At 42.7% G+C, this 25,352-nt stretch overlaps 2 protein-coding genes across 4 annotated transcripts in view; one reads left to right on the forward strand and one right to left on the reverse strand.

Moving 5' to 3' along the window:
- The window catches only part of SLC9A2 (solute carrier family 9 member A2), a 125,746-nt gene extending 119,532 nt beyond the window's left edge, over positions 1 to 6,214 (forward strand). The window contains exons 10-12 of the mRNA XM_075562572.1: positions 2,567 to 2,698; positions 3,922 to 4,012; positions 5,841 to 6,214. Of these exons, the coding sequence (XP_075418687.1) occupies positions 2,567 to 2,698; positions 3,922 to 4,012; positions 5,841 to 6,214 (597 nt within the window). The remainder of the gene's footprint in view (positions 1 to 2,566; positions 2,699 to 3,921; positions 4,013 to 5,840) is intronic.
- Positions 6,215 to 12,940: 6,726 nt separating this feature from the next.
- Positions 12,941 to 25,352, reverse strand: part of SLC67A2 (solute carrier family 67 member 2) — a 35,389-nt gene continuing 22,977 nt past the window's right edge. For all 3 annotated transcript variants that reach the window (XM_075563335.1, XM_075563333.1, XM_075563334.1), the window contains one exon: positions 12,941 to 23,549. In XM_075563335.1, the coding sequence (XP_075419450.1) occupies positions 22,759 to 23,549 (791 nt within the window). In that variant the 3' untranslated portion in view covers positions 12,941 to 22,758. The remainder of the gene's footprint in view (positions 23,550 to 25,352) is intronic.

Here is a 25,352-nt window from a genome sequence, read left to right on the forward strand (position 1 = left end):
TCCCTCCATTGTCTCCATTTGGAATACCCTAGTGCTTCATGTCAGCTAATCTATATCCTTCAATTTTGAATGCCTCTCCAACAGCCACCAGGCCATTCCTGGTCCTGTCTACAAGTGGAATAGTAATTTAAACTGCAGAATGGTTAAGAACTCCAACCCTAACTAAAAAGCTGAGGATTCAAACCCATCCAGAGACTTTGCAGGGGGCTGGAGGTGAAGGGGGACCTGCCAATATACCCCAGTGGAAATTACAACCAAGAACCTATGGGGAGTTCTATTCTGTTAGATAGGGTTGCAGTACATCAAAATGGATTCTATAGTGTCTTGAACTCAAGCAGTGCTCTAGTGGACTAGCACTTGGACCTCATACTACAGGCATCACTTTGAATCAAATGATTTTATATTCTTTTGTCAGTTTTAGATACCCAATGAGATAGTAAATATTTCAAAGCAGGAATGAATACATATTCTGTATTACCATAGCATTTCTCATACAAAAAGTAATACAAGATGGTACATCCCCCCCACATACACACAAAAGAAAACAAAAACAAAAATGGAGAAAGCTTCTGTGGGCGGAGATTTCGTAATATGCATTTTTCCCACTAGGTAAGCATCCAGCAACTTGCTCTGACTTAGTGCACCCAGTGGCATTGCCTGGGAGGGTTCTCTGGTCACAGAGAACTTTTTCACAAACCCAGTTTTGCTTGCACCTCATTTTATGTGATGGCCAATTTCATGGGACCTGGCTGTGAAATTTTGTTTCTTGCTCTGGAAAAATGCCGGAGAAACTGTTGTGATGCTGAACACAGCTTACAAGGACAGCGCTATGGGAACTACTCAAGCACATACGTGTTTTTCTCATTTCAAAAAAGGTGAAATGTCAATGATGACAAACCCCATTCTGTACGTTCATTGACACCCTGAACAGACAAAAATGTCGACAAAATTCATGTACAGGTACTTGAAAGACTGACAATATACCATTGAAAAGATGGAGAAGTTATCTGGATTATCTTGGAGCTTGGTTCAGTGAATTTAACAGATTTGGGAGTGAGAAGGGTCACTGCGAAATTTGTGCCTCGGGTTCTGACTAACCAGAAAAAAGAGCATCAAGTGGAAACATGCCCTGCTTTGAAAGGACAGCTCCGAAGTGATCCAGACTTATTTACCCCCAAGGTCATTACTAATGACGAACCATGGTGCTATTCTTATGACCTCAAAAGCAAATATCAGTCAAGCCAGTGTAAGGCACCATCGTAACCTCACCCCATAAAAGCTCGTCGAGTGAAATCAGAGATCAAGATGGTGCTTATTTGATTTTTTTGATGTGAAGAGAAAAGTGCATTTGGAGTTTGATGTGAAGAGAAAAGTGCATTTGGAGTTTGTTCCACCGGTCAGAATCTTCGTCAAGCTTTCCTTTTAGAGTTTCTGAAAAGGCAGCATAGCAGTGGGTGACCACAAAGGGCTGATTTGTGTCAGACAGGGGACTGACTGGTTTTGCCACCATGATAATGCTAATGGAGCCCACTCAGTGCTCTAGGTTTAGGGAAAAACAGCATGCTTCTCTTGCCCCACACACCTGACTCACCTGACCTTGCTCTGTGCAACTCCTTTTTGGTTCCACAAATGAAGAACATGAAAAGACAGCGATTAGATGCCATAGAAGAGATGAGGGGAAAAACGAGAGATGCTGTCAGCTATCCAAACAGATGCATTTGAAAAATGTTTTCAAGAATAGAATTACAAATTTGACAAATTTGACTGTAACGAGAGAGTACTTTGAAGGTGATATGATTGTTTTGTAAAAAAACAAAAACTCAATACTTAGCTTTAAAAAAATTCCAGTTTTTTTGGTTCCTTCCTCATAGTTCTGCTCACTGGTGTCTATGTTAATGCTATTTTTAAAACCGAATTTAACTGCTTATTATGATGCATCCTAGAAAACATATCTAAATAGCTTATTAGTTTCTAAAGTTCTGTGTATGGACCTAATATAGACAGTCTGTCCCCTTCAAATTAAAAGAGTTGATTATTACTAATGACAGTAGCTCTCTCTGACATTTGACGAGTTCTAAAGTTACCTAAAAGGACGTGGCACCACCAAGTGGCTTCCAGTGGTTGTTATTTTATTTTTTCAGTTTGTTTGATTGCATGGTTTGTAGTGTGTCTTTGTGTGTTTAAATGGCACTAATTTATCTTCCGTTGGCAATGCATTAAGATTTAAAAAAAATTTAATTGTCTAAAAAGTTTTTAAATATGTATTTTTAATATCTGCTAGTGATGATTAAATATTTATGATATTTGATGTAGACAAAGACACTTCATGAATTCAGGCATTTTCCTCATTTACAATGATTGGACTTTTCAGTGTAAGAAAAATATTCTCTGACGTTTATTCGAGGGGGAAACGTAGAATCTCAAATCTTGAAAATCTTGATAAACGTTTATGTATCTCACTGCTCTACACAGGGAGGAAAACCAGAGAGCCATGGCCAAGCTCTGGACCACCTAGGGGAAATGCTTGATGCTTTCATGAAATGTCACTCACGTGTTTGCATTTCAGACTTTGTCATACAACAGACACAACCTAACTGCGGACACCAGCGAGAGGCAGGCCAAAGAGATTCTGATCCGCCGGCGCCACAGTCTGAGGGAGAGCCTTCGGAAGGACAGCAGCTGGAATCGAGATCGCACGGTAACTGGAACTTGTGACTCTGAAATAGGCATAGGATTTCCAGCAGCGGAGACAGCGCCCTGCAGACCGAAGGGAGGCTGAGGGTTGACGCTGTGGTGGGAGACTCTGGAACCAGACTCTCTTGAGGGTGAAATTAATGATAACATCTTTCTAGATAGTTTGTGAACTTCTGTTATATCCCAGATACTGTTCCAGGTACTTGAAACACATCAGTGAACAAATTGGAAGAAGACCCCTGTGTTCTTATGTTTGATGCATATTCTAGTGGAGGAGAAGAATAAGCATTTATGTTTACGAGAGGAGGCAATAAGTATTATCGGGGAAAATTAAACACAAACAGGGTCAAGAAAGGAGCTAGACAATATAGGGAGGAGGAGTCAAAGGATGCTGTCATCTTAACTAGAATGGCGGGAGACTTCATGTGCCAAGGAGCAGGTGAGCTTTCTGAGGAAAGTCAGCACGAGGGCCCTGAGGTGGGCAAGTTGTGGGTCCCCAGAGGAATTATGAGAAGACCCCGGTGGGCAGGGTGAGTGTAGCATTGATGGCGTGTTTGTTCACGAATTTTAGTTGGTCTGACGCATTGTGAGTAGATAAAGAAAACCCCTTTTGTCAAGGATGTTATGATTATTGATTCACTGTAGCAGACACTACATCTTATTTTTAATAATATTCTGGGTTACGTCATCAGAGAACAAAATGGTTATATGTGAACAAGATAATCTCTTTGATGTCTAAAATGTGGCCATCTCAGTTAAAGTTAAAGAAACCAGAGACTGTGGCCTAAGAAAAACCAGCCAGAGTGACTAAGACCTTTTGTTTTTCTATCCTTTTCAAATTCTACTGAAGTAAATAAAACTTTTACATTTTCACATAAATTCTTCCCTGATAACTTCTAAGTCTCTTAGGAGTACTCTTAGAAATATATGTTTCTGTAGGCTTTCTTTAAGAAAATGCGATGGTTTCACATATTATTTCCAGTGATCCCAGTTTATTTCAAATTTCCTTAATATTTATTTCTATTACACTTAGGAAATAATTTAGTTAATTGTTGCGTACACAGTGCTTTACTCCCTCTCCCTTTCCCCTTCACTAAGTAGTTTGGAATCAAAGACTAAAATTTTGATTTTTAACACCAATTCATGGTCTGTCAAAAAATGTTAAACTTTTAATGTAAAAGAAAAAATACTTGTGTAGTCTAATAACATCTTCCATTTCCACTTTAGGCTTCTACATCAACCTCCCGTTATTTATCTTTACCGAAAAATGCAAAACTTCCAGAAAAGCTACAAAAGAGAAATAACTTTTCTAATGCAGGTAATAAATACACTTGGAACAACAACAAAAATTCAAGTTTTATTTCCTATTCTAATAAAAGAGACATTTGCTGATTCTTCCTTTCAATTAAGTACAACCAGTAAAAAATTTTGAAAATATAAAATAGTGATGTGGTTACCTCTGATTGGCTTTGTATCACAACATTTATAAATGAAGTTCTGTGTTCCCTATAAATAATGGAGTTATTCCTCATAATGTTTCTATGAGAGATCTTCAAAAAATTTGTGTAAAAAAGGAATTGAAAGGTAACGGACTTTCCCCCTGTGAACTTGTTGAAGCCCCTCGTATTTGATAGAGCAATAGTAATATGGTGACCATTGTGATTAGTCAACAATAAATAGAAAATTATAAATGTGAAAATATGTAAACATTTCAATGTGTGTAAGCATTCAAATGCTTTTTCAGAAAGGTAACCATATATTTCACTTCTGATTGTAATTATTGTATATCCTAATTATCATTATATTTTTCATAAAGCCTCATACATCTAATTATTTGATCATAAGCTTTATAACTCATTTTGTGTGAAAACTATGAGGCTTATATTAGGATTGTGTATTATTACATGTGGGATATAATGATAATACACTTTGGGGACGGTTTTGTTTGCTTAATTAGGACCCTTGGTGGCCCTGCAGGGGTCTTGGTTTCATAATGACTGGGCTGCTAACTCCAAGGTCAGCCGTTTGAAACCACCAGCCCCTCTCGGGGACAAAGATGAGGCTTTCTACTTCTGTACAGAGCTACAGTCTAGGACACCTCCAGTGGCATTTCTACCCCGTCCTATAGTGTCCCTATGAATTGGAACCAACAAGAGTGAGTGAGTGGTCAGTCCTGTGCCTTAGATGTTTGGCTGCTAACAGAAGGTTGATAGTTCAAACCAAGTAGCTGCTCCTACAGAGAAAAATGAGACTGCCTACCCCTCTGAACATTTAATCTCAGAATTCTCCACTGAGCCACTGTGAGTCAGAATTCACTCGATGGGGTTGAGTTTGGGCCTAGTCGGTGACTTAATTGACTGAGTAGATGAAAGCCGAATACTAGAGGTGGAATAATGGAAGAGAAAATAAGGAAGGCTAGGAGAACGTGAAATATTTAGAATGTTGGGCCATGCGTTATCACCATGTGATGAGCAAAAATGAGGTTCCAAGGTCAGATAAGTATCTTCACAATAGCAGTTAACAAGTGGCTTGAAGTTCCTGGGTGGTATGAACCATAAGGGACTCAGCTGCTAACCGAAAGGTTGGAGAGTTGAATCCACCCAGCCTCATGGTCCCCTGCCTCAAACTCAGCCACTAACAAGGCTTCTGCAGCACCGTTCTGCTGTGACATCCATGGAGGGGAACATAAGCTGGCATCCACTTTATGGCAAATGGTCTTTGGACGAGCTGCTTACTACATGACCGACACAAGGCGAAGCTTCTTGAATACCCGGTCTCCTTGGGTCTTTCCCATGGGCAGGTGAGACTATAGGCCCTGCTGTCAGACCATCTCCATGTGAATTCTAGCTCTACCACTTAATCCACTTCCATTATTCACCAGTTACTTCACCCACAAAACGGGTGCTTATGCGGATTAAATGGGTCCATGAATTTCAAGGTGTCTGACACCTAGCGAGCTCTTCAACATTGGTATTGTTGCCAGTGCACATTGGTCACACAGCTAGCGTTAGGTTGGGGGTGGGGAGGGTTGGATAGGATAGAGACCTCAAGGGCATGGCGGGTGTAGTGATCCACAAATGTGCTGTCACTACAACACCTGATCTCTAAGACGATTGCTCACATTGCCCTTCTCTGCTCCCTGGTAGATGGCAACAGCAGCGACTCCGATCCAGGTACTGGGACCACTGTGCTCAATTTGCAACCCCGAGGGAGGCGCTACCTGCCAGAACAGATCACAAGGAAAGCCCAGCAGATCTACAAGATGGAATTTAAGAATGAGCTGGAAGGAGATTCAAGCAGAGAGCAGCCCCGCCCCCCCTCAACTCCTCACAGCAAAGAAGGAGGCACCCAGACCCCAGGCATACTTCGACGGCCTCTTCTCTCCAAAGGTCAGATTGGCCCAGTGAGGGACGAACGTTTGACTGAAGGCATCCAACCTAAGCCACCACCAAGGCTGGTCCGGAGGGCATCGGAACCTGGGAGTTGGAAAGCCAGATTTGGAAATGATAATAAGCCTTAGTGAAAATGGCCAGCAGCAGACCTGGGGAGATGAACCTAACACAGCTGTAGTTTGTTTCTCTGACACATGACAATCATGGAATCTATCTAAAACTTCCTATGGGGATTTCTTTGGGTGGTAGAGCCATGTTTTTGATTAATGAAATTGAACACTTAAGTCTTTCCGACTTGTTGCTAGCCATTATATTCCTTGAAGGTTTAAAGGGTGGGGGTGGGGGTGGGGAGAGTGCCTTTATTGAACTTGAAGGAGAGAACTTGAAATTTTTAACACACCTTGTTAATGAAAATTTTAATATATATATATGCCTCAAATTTTATTTATGTAAAAGTATATATCTGCAATCAGCTTTTAGGTGATGGCACAAACACTGCAACATCTTTGCAGGAGTTGAATGGCACCTCCTGCAAGCAGGGGACAGATCTGCCAGTTCAGCACATGGGTGTTTCCCATCCTGAAAAAGGGTGCTTGGTAGAAGCAGGCCGCAGCCCTCAGTACGCAAGACCCACAGTGATTCGAAGCAGGAGAACAATTGAGCCTATAGGCAGGTAAAGGGCCTGGCTTCTGAAGCACACACGAGAGGCCCCATCATTCCTATGGAATGGGTGAGAGGCCACGGGTCTGGCGTTTGCTCCTCTGTCTGTTGTGTGTGTGGTGAGGACATGCAAATGCCACCCCCTGGTCCCCTCTCTCATTTCAATGCTGCGGAAAGTTGCGTGGGTGAAAGCAGCTTCCAATGACAAGCAGACTTTGACGGCAGGTTTGGGTGAAGCTTGTGGGTCTCCTATGTGGCATGTCGGGGACTTGAGGAAGCAATTGTTTACAATGTTTGGCGGGTTGGATATCGTGCAATACTTGGAGGAGGAGGATGCAGGAGTTGATCTTCACATCCATCAACTACCTACTATGTTAACAGAACTTGCCTCTCGAGGGTTCTAGAATTTTGAATTCATGCCAGAGGTGCCACACAGACAAGGCTGAGGTCTCTATCAACAGTGCTCCAATGTCTAACAAATGGGTGCGAGTTCAGATTTTGGATTTTATTCAGGAAACACTTTGGGAGAATGTGGGAGCTCTATCGCCTCCCTGCCCCCACTGTTCCCACTGCCCGCTAGGCTGTCATTTGGTACCTCTATCTTTAATAAAGTATAACTCATATTTTTCATATAAAATGGACTTTACTCATCCAAATACCTGTTTTTAGTCTAGAAAGAAAAAAGAAAGCAATTATTAAAGATAAATATTTAAATCTGTCTCTTAGACTGTATATTTTCTTGGCTATCAATTTTGCTCAGCAATCCCTCTTTTCAAGTTGCCGGGAACAAGACTGAGTTGCTGGGTTCAATTCTTAGACACATGCCCCCACTTACCTCATACCTTGGTTTCACACTGGTGATATATCACAGGGGACAGGTGCCCATAATGTTATTGAAAGAAACATGGATAAGTAAATGAAAAGACACTATTTAGAAAACTTGACCCAAAGGTTCTCCAATCCCTTCCCCTATCTCACAACACGGAGAAGTGAATCTTCTATATATTTTTTTCCTTACAAATCTTTGAAATACTCAAATCTCAGCAGTCTGCTAGATTGCCATGTAGAGACAGGGAAGAGGGCAGACCCAAATAGGACAGGTGCACTTAGACTCTAGAGGGACACCTTCCAAGTGGATTCGTTTGAAAATTACAAGTTTAGGACTCTAGGCCAAACATATCTCAATGTTAAATGAGAATGTTGAGAGTTCTAAGCTGGAAGAAGATTTACACCAACATACAGAATTTTGTTATAGGAATTTGACTCATTCAACGGTGACATGTATTTTCATGAAGGCCAAGAAGAAGCATTCAGAGTAGTTACAACTTATGAAATCTACCAGGAAAGGAGGCAGTTATTCTTGGGCATCATCCATTCTGACTGAAGGAGATACCCTGGGGATGGGAGAGAGCTCCAGGGAATTGTCAAGGCAGTGACTTCGTGAGAGCAGAGCACCAGGCTGGTGGTAGGAGGCAGCACCACTGGACGGTTCTAACTGCCAATTTTCAGTTAGTAGTTGAGTACTTAGTCACTTGTGCCACTCAGAGAACCATTGAAAAGGTAGATTGAAAGTGCAAATCATCTTAGGAAAATAAATTTCTTGATTTTTCTTGACTTCCCATATTAATAACTATTATAAGAAGTATAACTTCTTATATGGAACTTCATATGAAAATGTTCATTTATAGACATCTTGTTGTCAAACAGGTGGCCTAAATTCAGCTTCCACTCATGACAAGTAACAGAAAGAATCTCAATGTCACTATGCGTTTCTTTAAGGAAGCACCTATGCCATGTTGTTTTCAAAGCCACTATGGGCTTCGATGTTTTTTCTACTTTTCAGAACAAAAGCAATGCCATGTTAAAACTTGGCTCCATTTAGCTATTTTTTATACCTAGTTTTCAAAAAATAAGTATTAACTTCCAGACATACTAGTTGGAGAGAGTATGAGTACGTGGCTGAACCAACTTAATGACCAAAGCAATCTCACTTTCTGTCCCAACAAAAAGATCTCTGAGCCTTTTTAACACTTGGTCCAACAAAAGTTCCATCTGGCTGCAAGATGTGTCTGTTTTTTGCATTTGTTGCCACTCTATTGGAACTACCAACAAGTGAAAAGTCAGGGTTTCTTTCTTCATATAGAATGCATAGGATCGATTTTTATAGAAATCATTATTCTCGTTAGAAGACAACACCTAGACGTTGACTCCAAGATCTGATACCGTTTTAAACACTAATTTTTCTGCAGTTGCCCCCTGCATATCAGAATTGACACTTCCTTCAGCTCTTTGTTAGATTTGTAGGCAGGGTATGCCATCTCTGGATGGTGCAAACAGCTAATGGCTCGGCTGCTAGCCAAAAGGTTGACAGTTCAACTCCCTACAGAGGCAGAAATAATAAAAGCCTGGTGATCGATCGACCTTGGAACATCCATCTATTAAATGTCATGTGGAGCAAAGTGCTATATAACACACCTGAAGGTCACCGTGTTGGAATCGACTCTATTCCAACAGGTTTGGATTTATTTGTAGTGAGAGGAATGCATTTTACTAGTATAAACAGTAACTTCTTACATCTCGGTATGTTTTGTATTTGCTGCCTTGCCCAAGTTATGTTTATGTTAAAACTAGCACTTTCGTGTTATTTGAGAGCTGTAAGTTTGGGGTTTGTTTACAGCCCACACTCGACTTTATTCTCTAAAGAGTAAGGAGATTGGTTTGTTTGTCCAATTGAAATAGTTGTTGGTATTATCTGCTGAGGCTTCGTTTGTTCTCTCCCATCAGCTGAATGAGAAAGTACCATAGCTTAGACTGGTGACCTTCGGATCACATCATCTCTCTCACCTTCAGCACTTCTACTTTATATCCCACTTTTTGACCAGAGCCTTCAATCTGCCCTTCGGGGAAGGGGGTGTCCAGTTGTCTGACTGCTATATGACAAAGACAAGCGTGGGCTGTGAGACATGATCCTCTCCTTCCTAAGTCCTTCAGATGTTGTCCAGTAAATCAACTAGCTCACAGAGCAGACATGGATCAACCATACCAGAGCAGTGGAGAGGAAACTTCTAGATGATTAATATTTGACTTTTTTAAATCTAGGGGTGAAAGATTTTTTTAAAAAGTTCTTTTTTTAGTTTCTTACTTTATACAATTTGACAAACAAAATTCCATTTTACTATCTCTAAGTCCAAACACAACTAGTCTGGTCCCTCCCTAAGGTGCAGTGTGAAGAGTTAACATGCTTGACTGTTCCCTGAAAATTTTGGAGGTTTTTGGAGTTCACAAAGAGGATGTTTCTGAGGACAGAGCTTGTGATCTGTCTCCGCCAAGTCCATCATCGAAAACCCTGGGGAACACAGGTTGGAGGTGACTGGACAGCAGCTAGTTGGTTGGTTGGAAGTATAATCAATTCAGTTTTCTGATGTGCAGGACTGACCTATCTACTGTAAATGGGTTATCATAGTTTCCATCTACCCGGCTTATTACTTTGAAGGGTTAGCATGGCTATCAGGATGTTTCCATGTGGCACTGAGGTTTCCTGGGCACTTGTTCTCATCGTCTAGGGCTGTGGGCATGTGCTAGCTGCCCCTAGGCAGGACCAGTGAACAGGATGGCCAGATTCACAAGCAGTAAGTTTTCTGATTTTCAATTCTGAAATAAAGTGATTAATCTTCCAGTATTTCTCCTTTTTAAACATTGTCTTGCATGAGGTCCCGCTGCCCCTAAGTTAAATCTTGCTGAGGCGAGGATATTGGCATCGGCTATAGGAACTTCTTGCCAAATGCAAATTCTGTATCTGTACACTGAAAGAGGAAATCAATTTTGGTTTCTGTGAAATGCCTTACCAAAGTTTCAATATTAAATTACATGCCAACATTTTATTGTCACTGGGGTAAATAAAAATGGCAGGAAATCTGATCTTTTCCAGAACTTCCAACTTTGATATTTTTATATACATAAACCACTCTTGTTGGTACTAAATGGGATCATAAGTGGAATTTGCGCATGCTAAGAGTTTTGAGTGTTAAGATTTTAATTCTATAATGATGGAACATTTTGGAAAAGGATAACGGATGCACACCACAAAGAATGTAACCTGTATCGATGCCTTGCACATGCAGAAACTGTTGAACTCATGTTTTGTTGCATCTATTTTCACAATAAAAAATCAATTGCAATAGCTTTAAAATTCATGATGTATATAAAATAGGCTTAACGTGTTATTAGAGGAATAAAGATTGTAATTTGTCTTTTAGCTCTCTCTCTATAAACGGACCCTTGTCAAGGCGTTAAAGATAATGTGTGGTCTAAAATATTCAATACTTCCCCCCACGGCCGTCCAAAAACGTTAATGCCAATCCTTACCTCGTGGCTTTTAAGGATAATGCAGATTTTGGGCTCAACCACGGAGCCCTGGTGGTGTGGATTATGCACTGGTCTGCTGGCTACAAAGTGGGCAGTGTGAACTCAGGGGCTGTCCCTTGGGAGAAAAAAATTTATCTTTCCATAAAGATTCAAGCCGCAGACACCCACAGGGGCTGCTGTACTCTGTCCTATAGAGTCACTAAGAGTCGGAATTGACCCAATGGCAGAGAATGAAAATAAATTTTTTTGATGGCTCAACTTCCCCAATTTTAGGTTTCCATTAGAATGTGGTTTTGGGCTTCCACTTCATATATGTTTACAATATTTACTACCATGATTGCCTTTTACTCTGGGGCATCTAGTTTACTTACCTGAAACTGCAAAGTTTATTTTTTAACCATGGGTAAAACTTGGTATGCTCCAATGGAAATGATGGCGCAGTGCTATTGACTTTGCTTTGAAGGTAACCAGAATAAAACACTAAATCCATGAGGCCAAACCGGCTCTGCCAGCAATGAGAATGTATGTTGTGCCCACACCGAGCAGATGAACAGTATTCGGACATGCAGCTACTCAGTGCCCAGGCACACCGGTGCCAAGCCCCAGTAGCAGTACGTGCTGCTGACAGGAGTCATTTCTGTATTTCAGTTTTATTAGGCAAACTTGGTTTTCCTTAGGTAAACTGTTACCAAAAAATAAATCTCTGCTTTGATAAAAAAATCGAATCCCAACTATTCAAAATGGATTTTTCGCTGAGGCTGAAGAAAAAGTTGAGTTGCATCCGTGTTGTCAATGGGTAGTACCAATAGGTGTGTTTACTACTTTTTTTTCCCCTCCATGGTAGCTAATGCTTTGGAAAAAGACATTACTTATCAATAATGTGTATGTTAAATCAAGACCAATTAAAAACAAAGCAGTGTTTTTGTTTTAACAGGATCCTGATAGTTCACTTTTAAGCTATATGTGATTAATATCTTTGGAGGTTTGCTAATGAGTCAACATAGACTCAAAGATAGGTTTTTCCCCCCTTTAACCTATTATAATTTCTTTGTGTCGAAGAAAGAGCATAAATTATTTTAAAGGATCTATTTTCAAAATAGGAGCCTTGGTGGTACTATGGTCACAAACTGGGTTGCTAACTGAAAGGTCAGCAGTTCAAAACCACCAGCAACTCTGCCTGAGCGGGACTTTCTACCCGGGTAAAGAGCTAGAGTCTCAGAAATCAACAGAGGTGGTTCTACGGTATCCTTATAAGGACACTCTGCATTGGAATTGACTTGAGGGCAGTGAGTTTTTTTTTGTCAAGATTGTGTTTTACAATGCACTAAATCAGAAAAAAATAGAACTTTGTTTTCATTTATACATGTTTACATCTGGTGAATGGAGCCTTAGTGGCTCTACGGGTTCACGGGGCTGCTAACGGCAAGGTCAGAAGTTCAAACCATGGGTCCTTCCAGGAAGAAAGATGTGGCTGGCTGTTCTCATAAAGATTTACAACCTTGGAAATCCTACCCCAGCAGTTTTCAACCTGTGGGTTGCGACACCTTTGGGGGTCCAACGACCCTTTCACAGGGGTAGCCGCCTAAGACTAGCAGAAAACACATAATACCAATGGTCTTAGGAACTGAACCATAACACCACTCTATCCGTCCCCAGGTGGGTCTGCCCACATGCAGATATGCCCACCTACAAGCACCCGGCATGAAGACTGCTTGTTACCCATGCTATACCATGCTTCAAGGAAAACATTTCATTTATTTTTAATGAGAAATAAATATTTTCCAATTTATAGTTACATATTGTTTTTGTGATTAATCACTATGCTTTAATTATGTTAAATTTGTAACAATGAAAATACATCCTGCATATCAGATACTTACATTATGGTTCATCACAGAAGCAAACTTACATTTTTGAAGTAGCAACGGAAATAATTTTATGGTTGGGGGTCACCACAACACGAGCAACTGTATTAAAGGGTCGTGGCATTAGAAAGATTGAGAACCACTGTCCTACCCTGAATTGATGAGTTCAAATCAACTCTGATAGCATGGGTTTGGGGAAAACATCAGATCCAACGTAAAATCATGTGCTTATGCAGCATATATGCTAAAGTATAATGTTTTAAAAGACATTCATATTAGTACATGAGGTTGATCATAAATAAATTTTACTGTGATGAGGTTATTTGCTATTTATTGAACCATTTGTGTGACAGAGTAGGATGAATTTTAGATTACATACAAAGTTGCTACATTATAGATTATAAAATATATAAAGTCACTAGGTCTTGGAATCGACGCTATGGCAGTGAGTTTGGTTTCTGAGTTGATTGAGTTTTCAGTATAGTAGTTGGAAGGCCAAGTACTTTGTGGTTTACCTAATGAGGCAATTTAACATACTAAAGGTGAACATTTCTAAGCACTTTCAGGATGACACGCTGAACTATACATGAGATACAATGACTTAAAAATGCAATTTATTAGGGTAAATTTAAATACCTTATTACAATTTAAAAGATTTTATTGGCAAGTTTTCAGAAGAGAAAAGAGAGAAATGAATACTTTTTTTTTAACCTAACACACGATTCCAAGAAACACTGCATCATCCTGGCTAAATGTGTACACTTTCCTGCAAGCACATTAAAGACTACTATCCAAGTAGCTCAGATGGGGGACAAGAAATGGAGGATCACAGTGGTAGCTTTTATTATGCATTCCAAATTTTAAAAAATTCCTTCAGTGTCCCAGAGCCTGAAAAAATTTTTTTTTCTAAGAGTACAGTCTCACTCCAATCAATATCTGGTCAAGTTTTCTTAGGAAAAGATGCCAAGCAACTGTTAGATATGCCCTTCCCAAGGAGCTCCATAAATGCCCACAAAGGTTTGCGGCAGGAAACACCGTGCTCAACCCGCATCTCCAGCCCTTCCCTCTGGGCACAGAGCTGCGGCCAGAGCAATGCCACTCACCGCACCTTCCCACGTGCTTCCTGAGGGCTGCTCATAAAGTCACCAGGACTGTGGGATTTTACCCTCCGTGGTCACCCCTCCAGTCGTTTCACTCTCACTGCTCACAAGTCACTGCCAGGAAACGCAGACACCTGCTCTCTCCTCTTATTGACTCAGCAGCCCTCCTTCCTGCAGCCAGACATGTCTGCCGAGAATCCGGCAGCCTGAATTCTTCCGGGATCACCGGCATCTGTGTGACTAAAACCTCATTCAGGGGAGTCCCTTTACGATTTGCCCCAGTGATTCTAGACTCTGGGGATATATTCCAAACACCAGGTGCTTTAGACTCTGATCCAGAGGTCAAAGGCAGGCATTGGGTAAATGAAAAAAAAAAAAAAGAAAGAAGAAAAAATAATCAACTTCTGTTTGCTCTAAGCCTAATATGCTTGCCAGGTTTTAGTACTGCAGGAGGCCACCGGTATTGGAAATTGGTACCTTGCTCATATGACTTCCATGTCCAGTCACATCCCACCCCTCGCCTTCCCAGCTGAGTTTTACTCATCCCACTGGATATGAGGACAGAGATAGACATCTCCCTGGCCAGCCCAACAGACAGGTCATAAATCTGAGATCCCTACACCTGGGAATATAACCCCATTTGGGAGAAACAGCACTTAGTTAAGTTAGTGTCCCTTTAGGGTTACTCTTCAGTCAATCACTTCTGAGATTACACGACCGGATCAGGCACAGAGAAATAAGCACAGGGGGAGAGGAGGCTAGACAGCACATGAAGACCTCCCGGAAACCGAGTCATGGAGGCAGAAAATACAAGAATCTTCGACCCAAGTCAATACAAAAACTTTTTCCCTGCCGTGCTGAATGCAGACTTCTAGCTCACCAGACAGAGAAAACGGATGTCTGGTGGTTCAAGCCAGCCCCAGGAATCTGAAACGCCCCACGTCTTGAGGCCAGTCTCACAGCATTTAGCAGTGGTGATGAGTATAACAGAGGAAAGAGTGCAATTTTCTTCGTCCACTTTTCGGAGAAGTCAACTGCCTTTATATAATGTTCAGTTGAGTCATACGAAATCGCGGGCAGTTGCCCTGTTTTTGACTTACAGGAACAGCGATTTCATTTGGCTCAACCTAATAGCTATGGAATGGATTATACAAGTTCTTCAAGACAATTAAAAACCAAAATAAACAACAACAAGGACACCCATTCATTGAGCTATACAATCTCCCCGAGATTATATTCTATCAATAATACAAATGGTCCTTCATGAGACTAGTGGTTTTGCAAACTTCACAGTGCATACAAATCGCATAACAGCTTGTTAACAGTCGTCATTAGCAAGTCTGACCAGGGGCTTGACTGTCTGGATTTCTAACAGACTTTCAAGTGGTGCTGGTGCTGTTGGTCTGAGCCAACCTTGGAGTAGAGGAAGGGATTAGAAGATGCCAAAGCAACTCTAAGAAACTCCTTGTCTTAGAGAAGGGGGAAACCACAACAAAGTGATTAGCGGAGAATAACATAAAAGCATTAGCGGAGAATAACAAAAAAATGTTTTGTCTCAGATAAATCTTTGGTTACCAGCCTCACTTATTTTACAGGTTGTGTATTAACCTCAAAATTAAAGTGATATAATTTGGCAGGAAAAACAAACAAACAAGCATAGCTATAATTTAACAGCTTAAAAATTGCATTGCTCGTGTATTAAAAAATACTTGCTTAATTTTGAGAGCGAAAAGGAAAGAAAGATGATTAGAAGAGGGAGGCACAGTTATTTAATAAGGCCCTCTTTCTGAAAAAAGACTTTTGCTAAGAAAATGATTGAAGAAATTCCTGAAGTTCTACTTCCTGCCACCAACTGTTGATTTTTTTTTTTTTAGGCTAACCTCCATAGTAATTTGATAAGCTTCTTCAGGAAAGGTAATTTTCATATAACACCCTTTAACACAATAGTATTTCTGTTGGCGTGATCCAGGAAGGACAACCTTCAAACTAAATCATGTTTCCAAATTACTTCTTTATCATAAATAGTTGAGTCTGCTCCACTTAAACATCTAAAATTATGGAAATATTGTTTTCTGGTTTAGAAACCGTAACTACCAAATTTATAATTAGGTATCAGTTCTACGATAGTACATAAAACACATACACTATTCCAGTGAGCTAAATCAAACTTGTGTGGGTTTTGGTAGAGTGTGAGGAAGAGCGACTGCGCTCTGAAGTGAGTTTCAATAGTAATCCCAGCAGGTCAAATCGAGCCAGAAAGGGCCATGTCAATGTCTCCCCGAGAGTTCGTTGGCCCCCTCAATCGGGAACTTTCACTTGGTCCCTTGGGCAGGGCTGAGAGCCTGACTGTTGAGTCCTGTAGACCGTGGAGTCCGGTAGACCGTGAAGTCATGAGGCCTAGGAAGAGGCTCCTCAAATTTCCAGGGAGAGGAACACACTTCCTCTGTTCTCATGTTTAAAATGTAAATGTTTGAACAAAACGTATTTTTAATACATCAGAGGCAAGCTCAATAGATATGCCATGAAGCAGACGAGTCAACTAACTGATATTGACCGGAAACATTCACTTTGGACAGGCCAAGAAGGCCGTAGAGTGAGAGGCAATGTAGCATCCCTTTCCTACACGGACTCTCGTACAACCAACCGAGATCACACATCAACAGCTGCCTTGGACCTCCGACCATCAAATGAAGGAGTGAGGAAACAGACTCAATACTGTGTGGAAGGAGAGACCGAGAAAGGGCAGTGGGTGAGCAGAGACTTTGCGATCTCACACAAGCTAGCCACTTGGCTAGCTCAGAGCAGCATGGCCAATTGGGGGTGGCTACTCCCTGATTGGGGAGACCAGGAACAGACTATCAGGAAACAAAATAACCCGAGACAGAAGTACTAGATTAACAGTTCAGTAATGAAGCCAGTGTACCAAGTCTGAGCGAGAACAACACACACGAACAACATTGCAGAAACCAGGGAAGCACGGGGAAGGAGTGTGGCAGTAAAGGATTGCAGGATGGACTGAAGGGACTTCAGGCCAAGAGACTGATCAACCAGGGAGTGCACTCCAGGGAGAAGGTGGAGGGACAGGGGGAAGGGAAAGGGGAGATGGTATGAATCCAACAGGCCTCCTCAGTGCAGAGAAGCTGGGTTGGCAATGTATGTGGTTTCCTCCCCCCACAGAGCCCAGATCATCAGCACAGAAATCCTCCACATCCCCAAGCCTACCACCAATCAGAGGGGTAAGTTTCCCCCATTGCAAATTTTAGACTGTCCTGCACACAGAGACAGCACGCTAACCCCTCAGGCCCCTCTGGTACTGTCCCGCTGATTAGAGTCTCCCCACAATCCCTTGAGGACACCCAAATATGGAGTCCCAAGCTTGCCCCTAGTCCAGGGCCAGCCCTTGCTCTTCTGTCCGGGATAGCTGTCTGAGCATGGAAACCCCTTCTCATCCCTTGTCTGTGCAGAAGCACTCAGGGCCTGTTGACCAAGAACAGACTCTTCAAAACTATCCCCCTGTCCGACTCCCAGGGAAGAACTTCTCCACACTTCATGTGTGTAGAGTGCTCCCGCATTACTGCCAATAGGGAGAAGCCACCTACCGCTTCCCTACCCACTATACCACCTACTTAAGGCTGCATGTAGGGCTTACCCAAACCCATCCAGCAAGCAAGAGGGTGCCTCGCCTTTTCCTCCCAACTTGATGGGTATCATCCTGTAAGTGGTACAGAGTGCACCATCTTTCAAGTACTAAAGAGAGGCTCCAACTACCTGATACTCTATGTCCTGCCATGGGGAAGAGCCCTGTTCTTTCACTTTCTAGCAGTTTTCCAGAGGGAGATGGTAAGCACTTAATGTCACAGATACGACATGTGTAATTGACTATATGGGTGAGAAATGACAATTAGCACACCTTAGTAATACATTATAATGATAATTAAAGTAATAAAAGGGCAGGCAAAAAATCCAAGAGAAATGGAAATACGCTTCTAATACATCAAAACAAAAACAAACAATAAGATGGCCTAAATGTCACAAATAAAAGGGACAAAAGCAACTGATGTGTGTTAAGGAATGATGGGACTCTCCGGCACAGACTTCAAACAACCAGTACTGAGTGTATACACAGAGAGATAAAGAAAAAACTCCCCCAAACCTAGAACTTGGGAAAACAGTGTAGGAACAAAATGGCACATTTAACACAGAGGGAATCTTTAAAATATTACCAATCAGAAATCCTGAAGCTCAATAATAAAATACAAGTCTATAGAAGCGTAGAACTGAAACAGTGGAAGAATCAGTAACCTAAAAGAAAAAAAGCAAACAAACAACTCTACAGGTAAACGTCTGACTTATTTGCAACTCCTACTTAAGAACCCTCCCTGTCAGTGTTTCCTTGGGGCAAACCCAAAGGCAAGTGCCTGGGAACGGGGAGAAAGGAGTCCCACCTCACTCCAGACTCATCTGACAGCAGCAAACAGGTATTTCTAATACCTACATCCAGACCCTGTGCTGCTGTGTCAACTGAGCCTGTAAGGTGATGGTGTCACACACGGCAAGCATTAGCCCTGAGCCTCTGCCTTGGTCCTGGAGCCAGTGAAGGCTCATTCTGAGGCCTCAGGGTAGGGAAGAGGTTGCTGAATGCAGACCTGACCTGGCCAGCTGTTTTTCTGACACTGTCCACGGTTGGGTACAGTATCATGACCCTGGACCTCAATCCAGACTTAGGCTTCTCTCCATCTCAGTCCAGTCCTGGTAGCCTCTCCTGGCCCAGGCCATGCAGCCTGAGCTGGGCTATCTGTTCCAGGGATGGTGGGGAAGGAGAGTCTAGACATAAAGGGGCAAGACTCTAGCTGCCACCAACTGAAAAGAGTATGAGACTGAGTTTGGGCCTGGCCAGGCCCAGGTGCCCATGTAGTCTTCACGGACTCCAGTAATGACAACATACAGTGGTTCATAATAACAGATGGGAAAAATGTGCATCAAACATCAATTCTAGTATGACTGTGATAAAACGTTTCAGTGTAATCTGAACGTGCTTCTTTAATGCTTTTATGTCCAGAAACGAACACTATACATTGCAAAGTAAGACAGATATTTAACTGACAGATACAAATTGTACCTCACATACACAAATTCGACGTAAAGGCAGGCTTAGGAAGGATGTCCCTTCAGAATCTAGGGGCCGCTTTCTTACACCCAGTTTGAAGAGAAAGAATGAAATAAACGGAACAAAGGGTTACATGGGACCTCATCAAAAGGAACCATAAGCCCCTAACAAGAAATCCACACTAGTGAAACAAGTACAGAAATACAGAAGTTCTGCCTCTATCTCTAGTGTTGCTTTTGGCCATAATCCAAAATGTGCTGAAATTATGGGCCATTCTGAACCGCATGATGCATGCTGTCCTGTCCCCTCCTGGAGCTGGTGTCCCCATTCTCAGATGGAGCCCAACCTGGAAACACAGCTGGGTGAGCACCTGTGAGGCACCTTACTCATGTGCAGTGGGCTAATGCTGCCCATTTGGGACACTGTGGGTGCCTCTCATATGCCATATATCGGAAAATCTTAAGACACATAGAGTCCAGTGTTATCTGAAGTTTCAGGCATCTGCTCGGAATTTTGCAACACATCCTCTGCAGATAAGGAAGGACACTATTCAAGATATTTGAAATAACAATGTCACAGAAATTTTTCAAATATCTCAGAAAAGAGAGTTTTTCATTCAAGAAGCCCAGTAAACGCCATAGAGTAGACAACCAAGAGAAATTCACCAAGACAACATCATCACACATTCCCGATCCAAAGAAAGCAAAATGCCGCTTACAAAGAGGCTCCAATAAGATTAAATGATGAGTTATCATCATGCAAGCAAGACAATAAGGGGATTAAATGTACAAAGCCCTTTGCGGGTGGGGGTGGGGTGGGGTGGGGGAGAACTGCCAGCCAAGCATAGCAGATGCAGAACAACAGACATTCAAAAATGAGGGAGAAATCAGAACATTCTCCGATAAGCAGAAATTAAGGGACTTTGTGACCACCAGGCCAAGCCTGAAAGAAATATTAAGGGAGTCCTTCAGATAGAAAATCAACTACATCGGAAATGATGCAGAAGTGAAAATACTTGGGAACATATCATCCTGATAGGGATTCAGGTGAAGGCCTCACAGCGGTACAGTAAAGCTTAAAAGGGAGTCCAGGGAGTCTAGAATACAATGTTGCAAACGACATCATCAAAACAAAAGGAACTGGAGAAGAAGGCTAACTGGTGTAGTTAAAGAATTTCCATCTGGTCAGAAAATTAAGGAAATTTCAAGGCTTAAGAGACTGCTTTAAATACAGGTGGTCAAATGTAAGCCTCGTAGTAACCACAGAAAAGATTAATAAATCTGCTCACCAAAATGAAGAGACTCAGAAAAACACAAACCCAACAATACTGTGTTTTCACACAAATAGCCCCAGCATTCTAAATTTGTTGGAAAATTACCTCCTTACCCTGGGAGGTATGTTTGTAAGCACCACTGTGCCATTTTTTATTTTAAAACATGTCATTATTAAAAAAAAAATTTTAAGGCATACCCTCAGAGAGAGTGGTTGGCAAGTCAATGCATATTGTGCATGTTGTCTGCAGAAAGCGCGGATGAAAAGAAAAGAAAGCCCGTGTAACCAAAGGATGCAACACAGAAACCAAATAAAAACAAAGAACCCACTGCCCACTCAAAAGAAAACAAACAAAATCTAGCAAAATAGCTGCAGCTAAGTCTTCTGGGGGATAGTCACACTGATCATCAATGGCTTAAATCCATCACTCGGGAGACAGAGTAGCAGAATGGGATTAAAAACATGACCTATCAATACAATAGGTTGCCTACAAGAAAGCCATACCTTGGGGACAAAGATATAAATATAGTTAAAACAGAAGGATGAGAAAAAAAACAAATACAAGTCAACATTAATATCTGACAAAGTAGACTAAGTCAAAATCTATGGAGAGATAAAGAAGGACATTATCTTGTCATAAAATAGATAATTCATCAAGAAGTCATAGCAGCTATAAAGATTTACATATCCAATGTCAGAGCTCAAAATTCATAGAGCAAATTCTAACAGAAATCGAAAGACACAGCCAGAAGAGATTTCAATACATCCCTTTAAATAATAGAACTGGAAAGAAAATCCAGGAAGATACAGAAGATTTCAATAAATACTCTTCGCCAAAGAGGCCTCATCAACACATAAAGAACAACACAATACACATTCTTTTCCATGTACACAGGGAATTCTCCGGAATAGGTATTTTACCAAAAGCAAACATTGGTGAATTAAAAAAAAAATCTTAAAATGAATCTTTTCTGACTGTATGAGATCAACAGCAAAAAGAATAAGGGAAAATACAGAGACTAAAAAACACACCACTAAAAAACTATCCAGAGCTCTGGGGGTCCCGGGGTGACCACTTGCTTGTTAACCAAAATGTCAGCGGTTTGAACCCAGCAGGTGCTCCGTGGGAGAAAGAGCTGGTGACCACTTCTGTGAAGGTCACGACCTTGGGACCGCAACAGGATCGCTCTGAGTCAAAAGATGACTTGATGACACCCAGCCACACCATCAAGCTCTTGGTCCATTGAAGGAAGCAAAAGTGGAATAAAATGTCCTTTTTAAAAGGATTCCTTGCACTGCGGCTTTACCACTGGGCTCTAGGCCCACCTGAAGTATGTAGCTGGATTGGAATGCAGGGAGGGTCGTGCCTGAAGTCCTTATGGACTGTGTCACACCCTCAGGCAATATGAGCTCGCTGCAGCGTGGCAGCCTCAGAGGTTGTGGACACATGGCTCAAAGAACCTGTGTTCCTGCAAATACAAAGCGTAACTGTTAAGAGTTGGGGCACTTGTTCATAGATGGTGATTAGAAACATACATTTGTGGTCCAAACGGAGTCAACCAATAATCAAAATAACCACTCTTCACTTATAACTATCTTGTCCCAGCACGGTTCTTTTTCTATCTCCATAACCCACTGCCCACCAATGGCGCTTTGTAAGTGGATGTCCCAGGTTCATTGAACTGGGATCTGAGGCTGAGGTCAGGCTCCTGAATTTTACCCGCATCCCCACAGTGGACAACCAGCCACAGCTACCACTCAAAATCATAAGACTTAACAAAGCCACCGCTTGTGTTTAATAAAGGTGCTTCTCTCCTCTTCCAGGTTTCATTTCAGAAAGACTCACTTTTAGTGTATGGAAGTCAACATGAAATTTATGGCCCTGGCAAGCAGATCTTGAATTGCTGTGTAACATTTTACTCTTACTTAGTAGCAGAATCCTTGTCGCTTCTTTCCACCTTCCACCTCTCCACCATTTGCCATGGCTACACCACCAGTCCCTGCTCCTGCAGCTGACAGCCTTTTCCCACTTGGGCAATGAGCTTCAAGGGCCCGGAAGGGAAGATGCAACTTTCAGGTGCAGTGTGGTACCTTCCCTTTTGGAAAAGCTCTTCTTGGACCTTAACCTTCCAACGTACCTGGCCTTAATGTCTGGGCATCCTACAGGCATACCTGTGCACTGCTGAAGGCTGACCGGGGCACCTCACAGCCAAGCACACCATGACACCCCCTTTCTCATTATGGCCTGCCCCTGTCGGGCTGACGCACCCCATAGTTGGTTTAGCAGGTTGTCCAAGCATGCCCTACTCACATTTGGATCTCTCTCTCCTGTCACCACTACCGGGCGGTTTCCTCAGGGACATTATTAAGATTGCCACCAAGACTAAAGCTGCCCCCAGGCCAGGCGGGCCACAGGGGCTCACTTCCTGAACGACTCCTGAAAGGAGAGGGGCGACGATGCGGCCCACCGCTGTCACAGACTGGCCCACCCCGATGAGGGTGCCGCAGGCCTGGGTCCCACCCACCGTCAGCTGGAGCTCCGTGATGCAGGTCCTGCCGAGAGCTGTGGAGAAGGACAGGAGGGTGGAGCAGAAAACGACGACGCCCATGGTCCGCGTGGTGGAGTAGAGCAGCAGCAGCGCCAGGGTGAGAAGGCTGGAATGGAGCAGGATCCTGTGGGAGTCGTGCTTATACAGCCTCATGATGGGCCCCACGGCAAAGCCGGCCAGGGCCCCCAGGGCGCTGCTGTAGCTTATGAGGTAGCCCGTCGTCTTGGGCTTCACCCCAAAGCGCTCTTCGAGGGCCAAGATGAAATTACTATAGTACAGCATGATGGCCACAGCCATGAGCAGGCGCACGGAAAATATGTCCCACATATCAGACAAGATGAGGGTCTTAATGTTTCGCAAGGCCAACGTGACTTCCGTCCAGGGATGCCAAAGGCTCTTCCTGGCTGCGGTGGCCTCGTGGGCAGTCGCTGCATCCTGCACGCGATCGTCCGTTTCTCTGGAAAGTGGGTGGCTCTCACCCAATTGAAGGCCAGTCTTTGTAGTGTTGCATCTCTCTTCACCCCACGGAAACAGCCAAACAAGACCTGTAAAATCATACAAGATCGGTTACACTGAGTGGAAGCCAAGGCAATCACGTGGTGCCACGGCTGGATAAGCCATCATTGTGTTACAGTTATCAACCTGCACTTTAGACAGGGCTTCACCATCCAGGGTTTCACAATTTCTAGAGTTCCTCACGTTTTCATGCCATGGGGGATTCACACACAGGTTTTGCTGACTCAACTCATGGCTACCCTAGAAGACAGTGTCGTAGTTACATAATCTGTTGTCAGTTTGAGGCTTAAGAGTGAAGGGGTGGAGTTTGGTCTCTTAATCAGGTTGCAGCTTGATGACCTCATTTGGAGCCACTAAGGAGATAACTAGCTCACTGGAGGCAGACACACGCCCTCTCCCTGCAAGACATTCCTGTTGAGAAGACACATGGAGCTACATGAGAGCCCTGGAGCTGAAGGAGCCACGTGGTGACCCCTGCCAGCGCCGATGCTTCTACCCCCACTGGATCCAAAAGACTTTCCACCCACTGGCCTGTGATCTCTCTGCATTTGGCATTTCATGAGTGTGAAGAGGAATTTATAGATTGGTACTGGACATATGTTGGACTTACAGACTTGATCTGGATTGGGCTGGGATGTTTTCTCAATATGTAATTGCTCTTATATATAAACCTCTTCCTTATAGGAATATGAGTGTCTATAAATTTGTTTCTCTAGTCCACCCAGACTGACACAGACAAGAGAGGGTAGACCTGACTCTGTGGTCTGTGAGTTTCCAAGATTGTAACTCCTCACAGGAGTAGAAACCTCATCTTTCTCCCAAGGGCAGCCAAGGGGTGGCTTCAAATGGCTGACTTTACCTTTAGCAGCCCAGGCTGTGACCACTACACTGCAAGGGCTCTAAAGGACTTGCTAGTCACCTTAAAAACATGTTCTTCTTTTAAATTGTATCTACAAAATAGCTACTATTTTCATTCCCAACTTAGCAGTCTAGGACAATCTGCTATACCCAATTTACTTTACAACTACACTTTATGATTTACATTTAACTCCTTTTCTTCACTTACTTTCTAATTTTCTGCCCACCCATCACCTGACCACCCATCATGCATGGAGAGCTAAGTGCTCTAGGTAATAAGTTCTACATTAAACACCAGAAATTGAGTAACAGACAAGCCTTATCAGATCCCTGCCCAGAAGGTGGATTCGGGCAAGTGACCAGGTAATTATGGTACAAGCACGGACAGCCAGCCTGGGCTTGGAGGTAGGTAGGGACAGCTAAACAGCCATGACTACCAGAAAAGGATGGGCGTGGCTCCGTGGGCTTTAGTAAGTCACAGCTTACACAACCTTGGAGATACTCACACATGACCCTCAAGCAGCAGCAAGAAGCTCCATCCAGACCATCCTCTCTCGAGTCTCCTGTGACCACTACAGTCCTGACTCTCTGTCTCTCTACCCTGGTCATCCAAATGGAACCACAGTTTTCTACCCTAGGGCCTCAGACTATCTCAAGTTCAAACTTCTAGGGCATCACTTCAACTGATCCAGACTGCTCTTCTTGGACTTCCGGTGCAATCTACCTCCGGTCAGGGCTCTCCAGCTAGGCTGCACGCTGTTCTTTGTCCATTCTTTGGGGTGTGTACCTGTGGATTCTCCAAACACTGAATAAACACGTTGGCCTGAGACCAATTTATGATAGAAAACTCAACACGTGAGAAAGCAGGTCTGCACTTTTCATCTATGTATTTCAAAGGGATTGTGGAAGTTTCACAAATTGTGAAGGAATTGTCACGGATGAATTATTATGAAAATAACAGTAAACAGGATAAT

Source organism: Tenrec ecaudatus, chromosome 11, assembly GCF_050624435.1.
Source record: "Tenrec ecaudatus isolate mTenEca1 chromosome 11, mTenEca1.hap1, whole genome shotgun sequence".
Classification (NCBI taxonomy): Eukaryota; Metazoa; Chordata; class Mammalia; order Afrosoricida; family Tenrecidae; genus Tenrec; species Tenrec ecaudatus.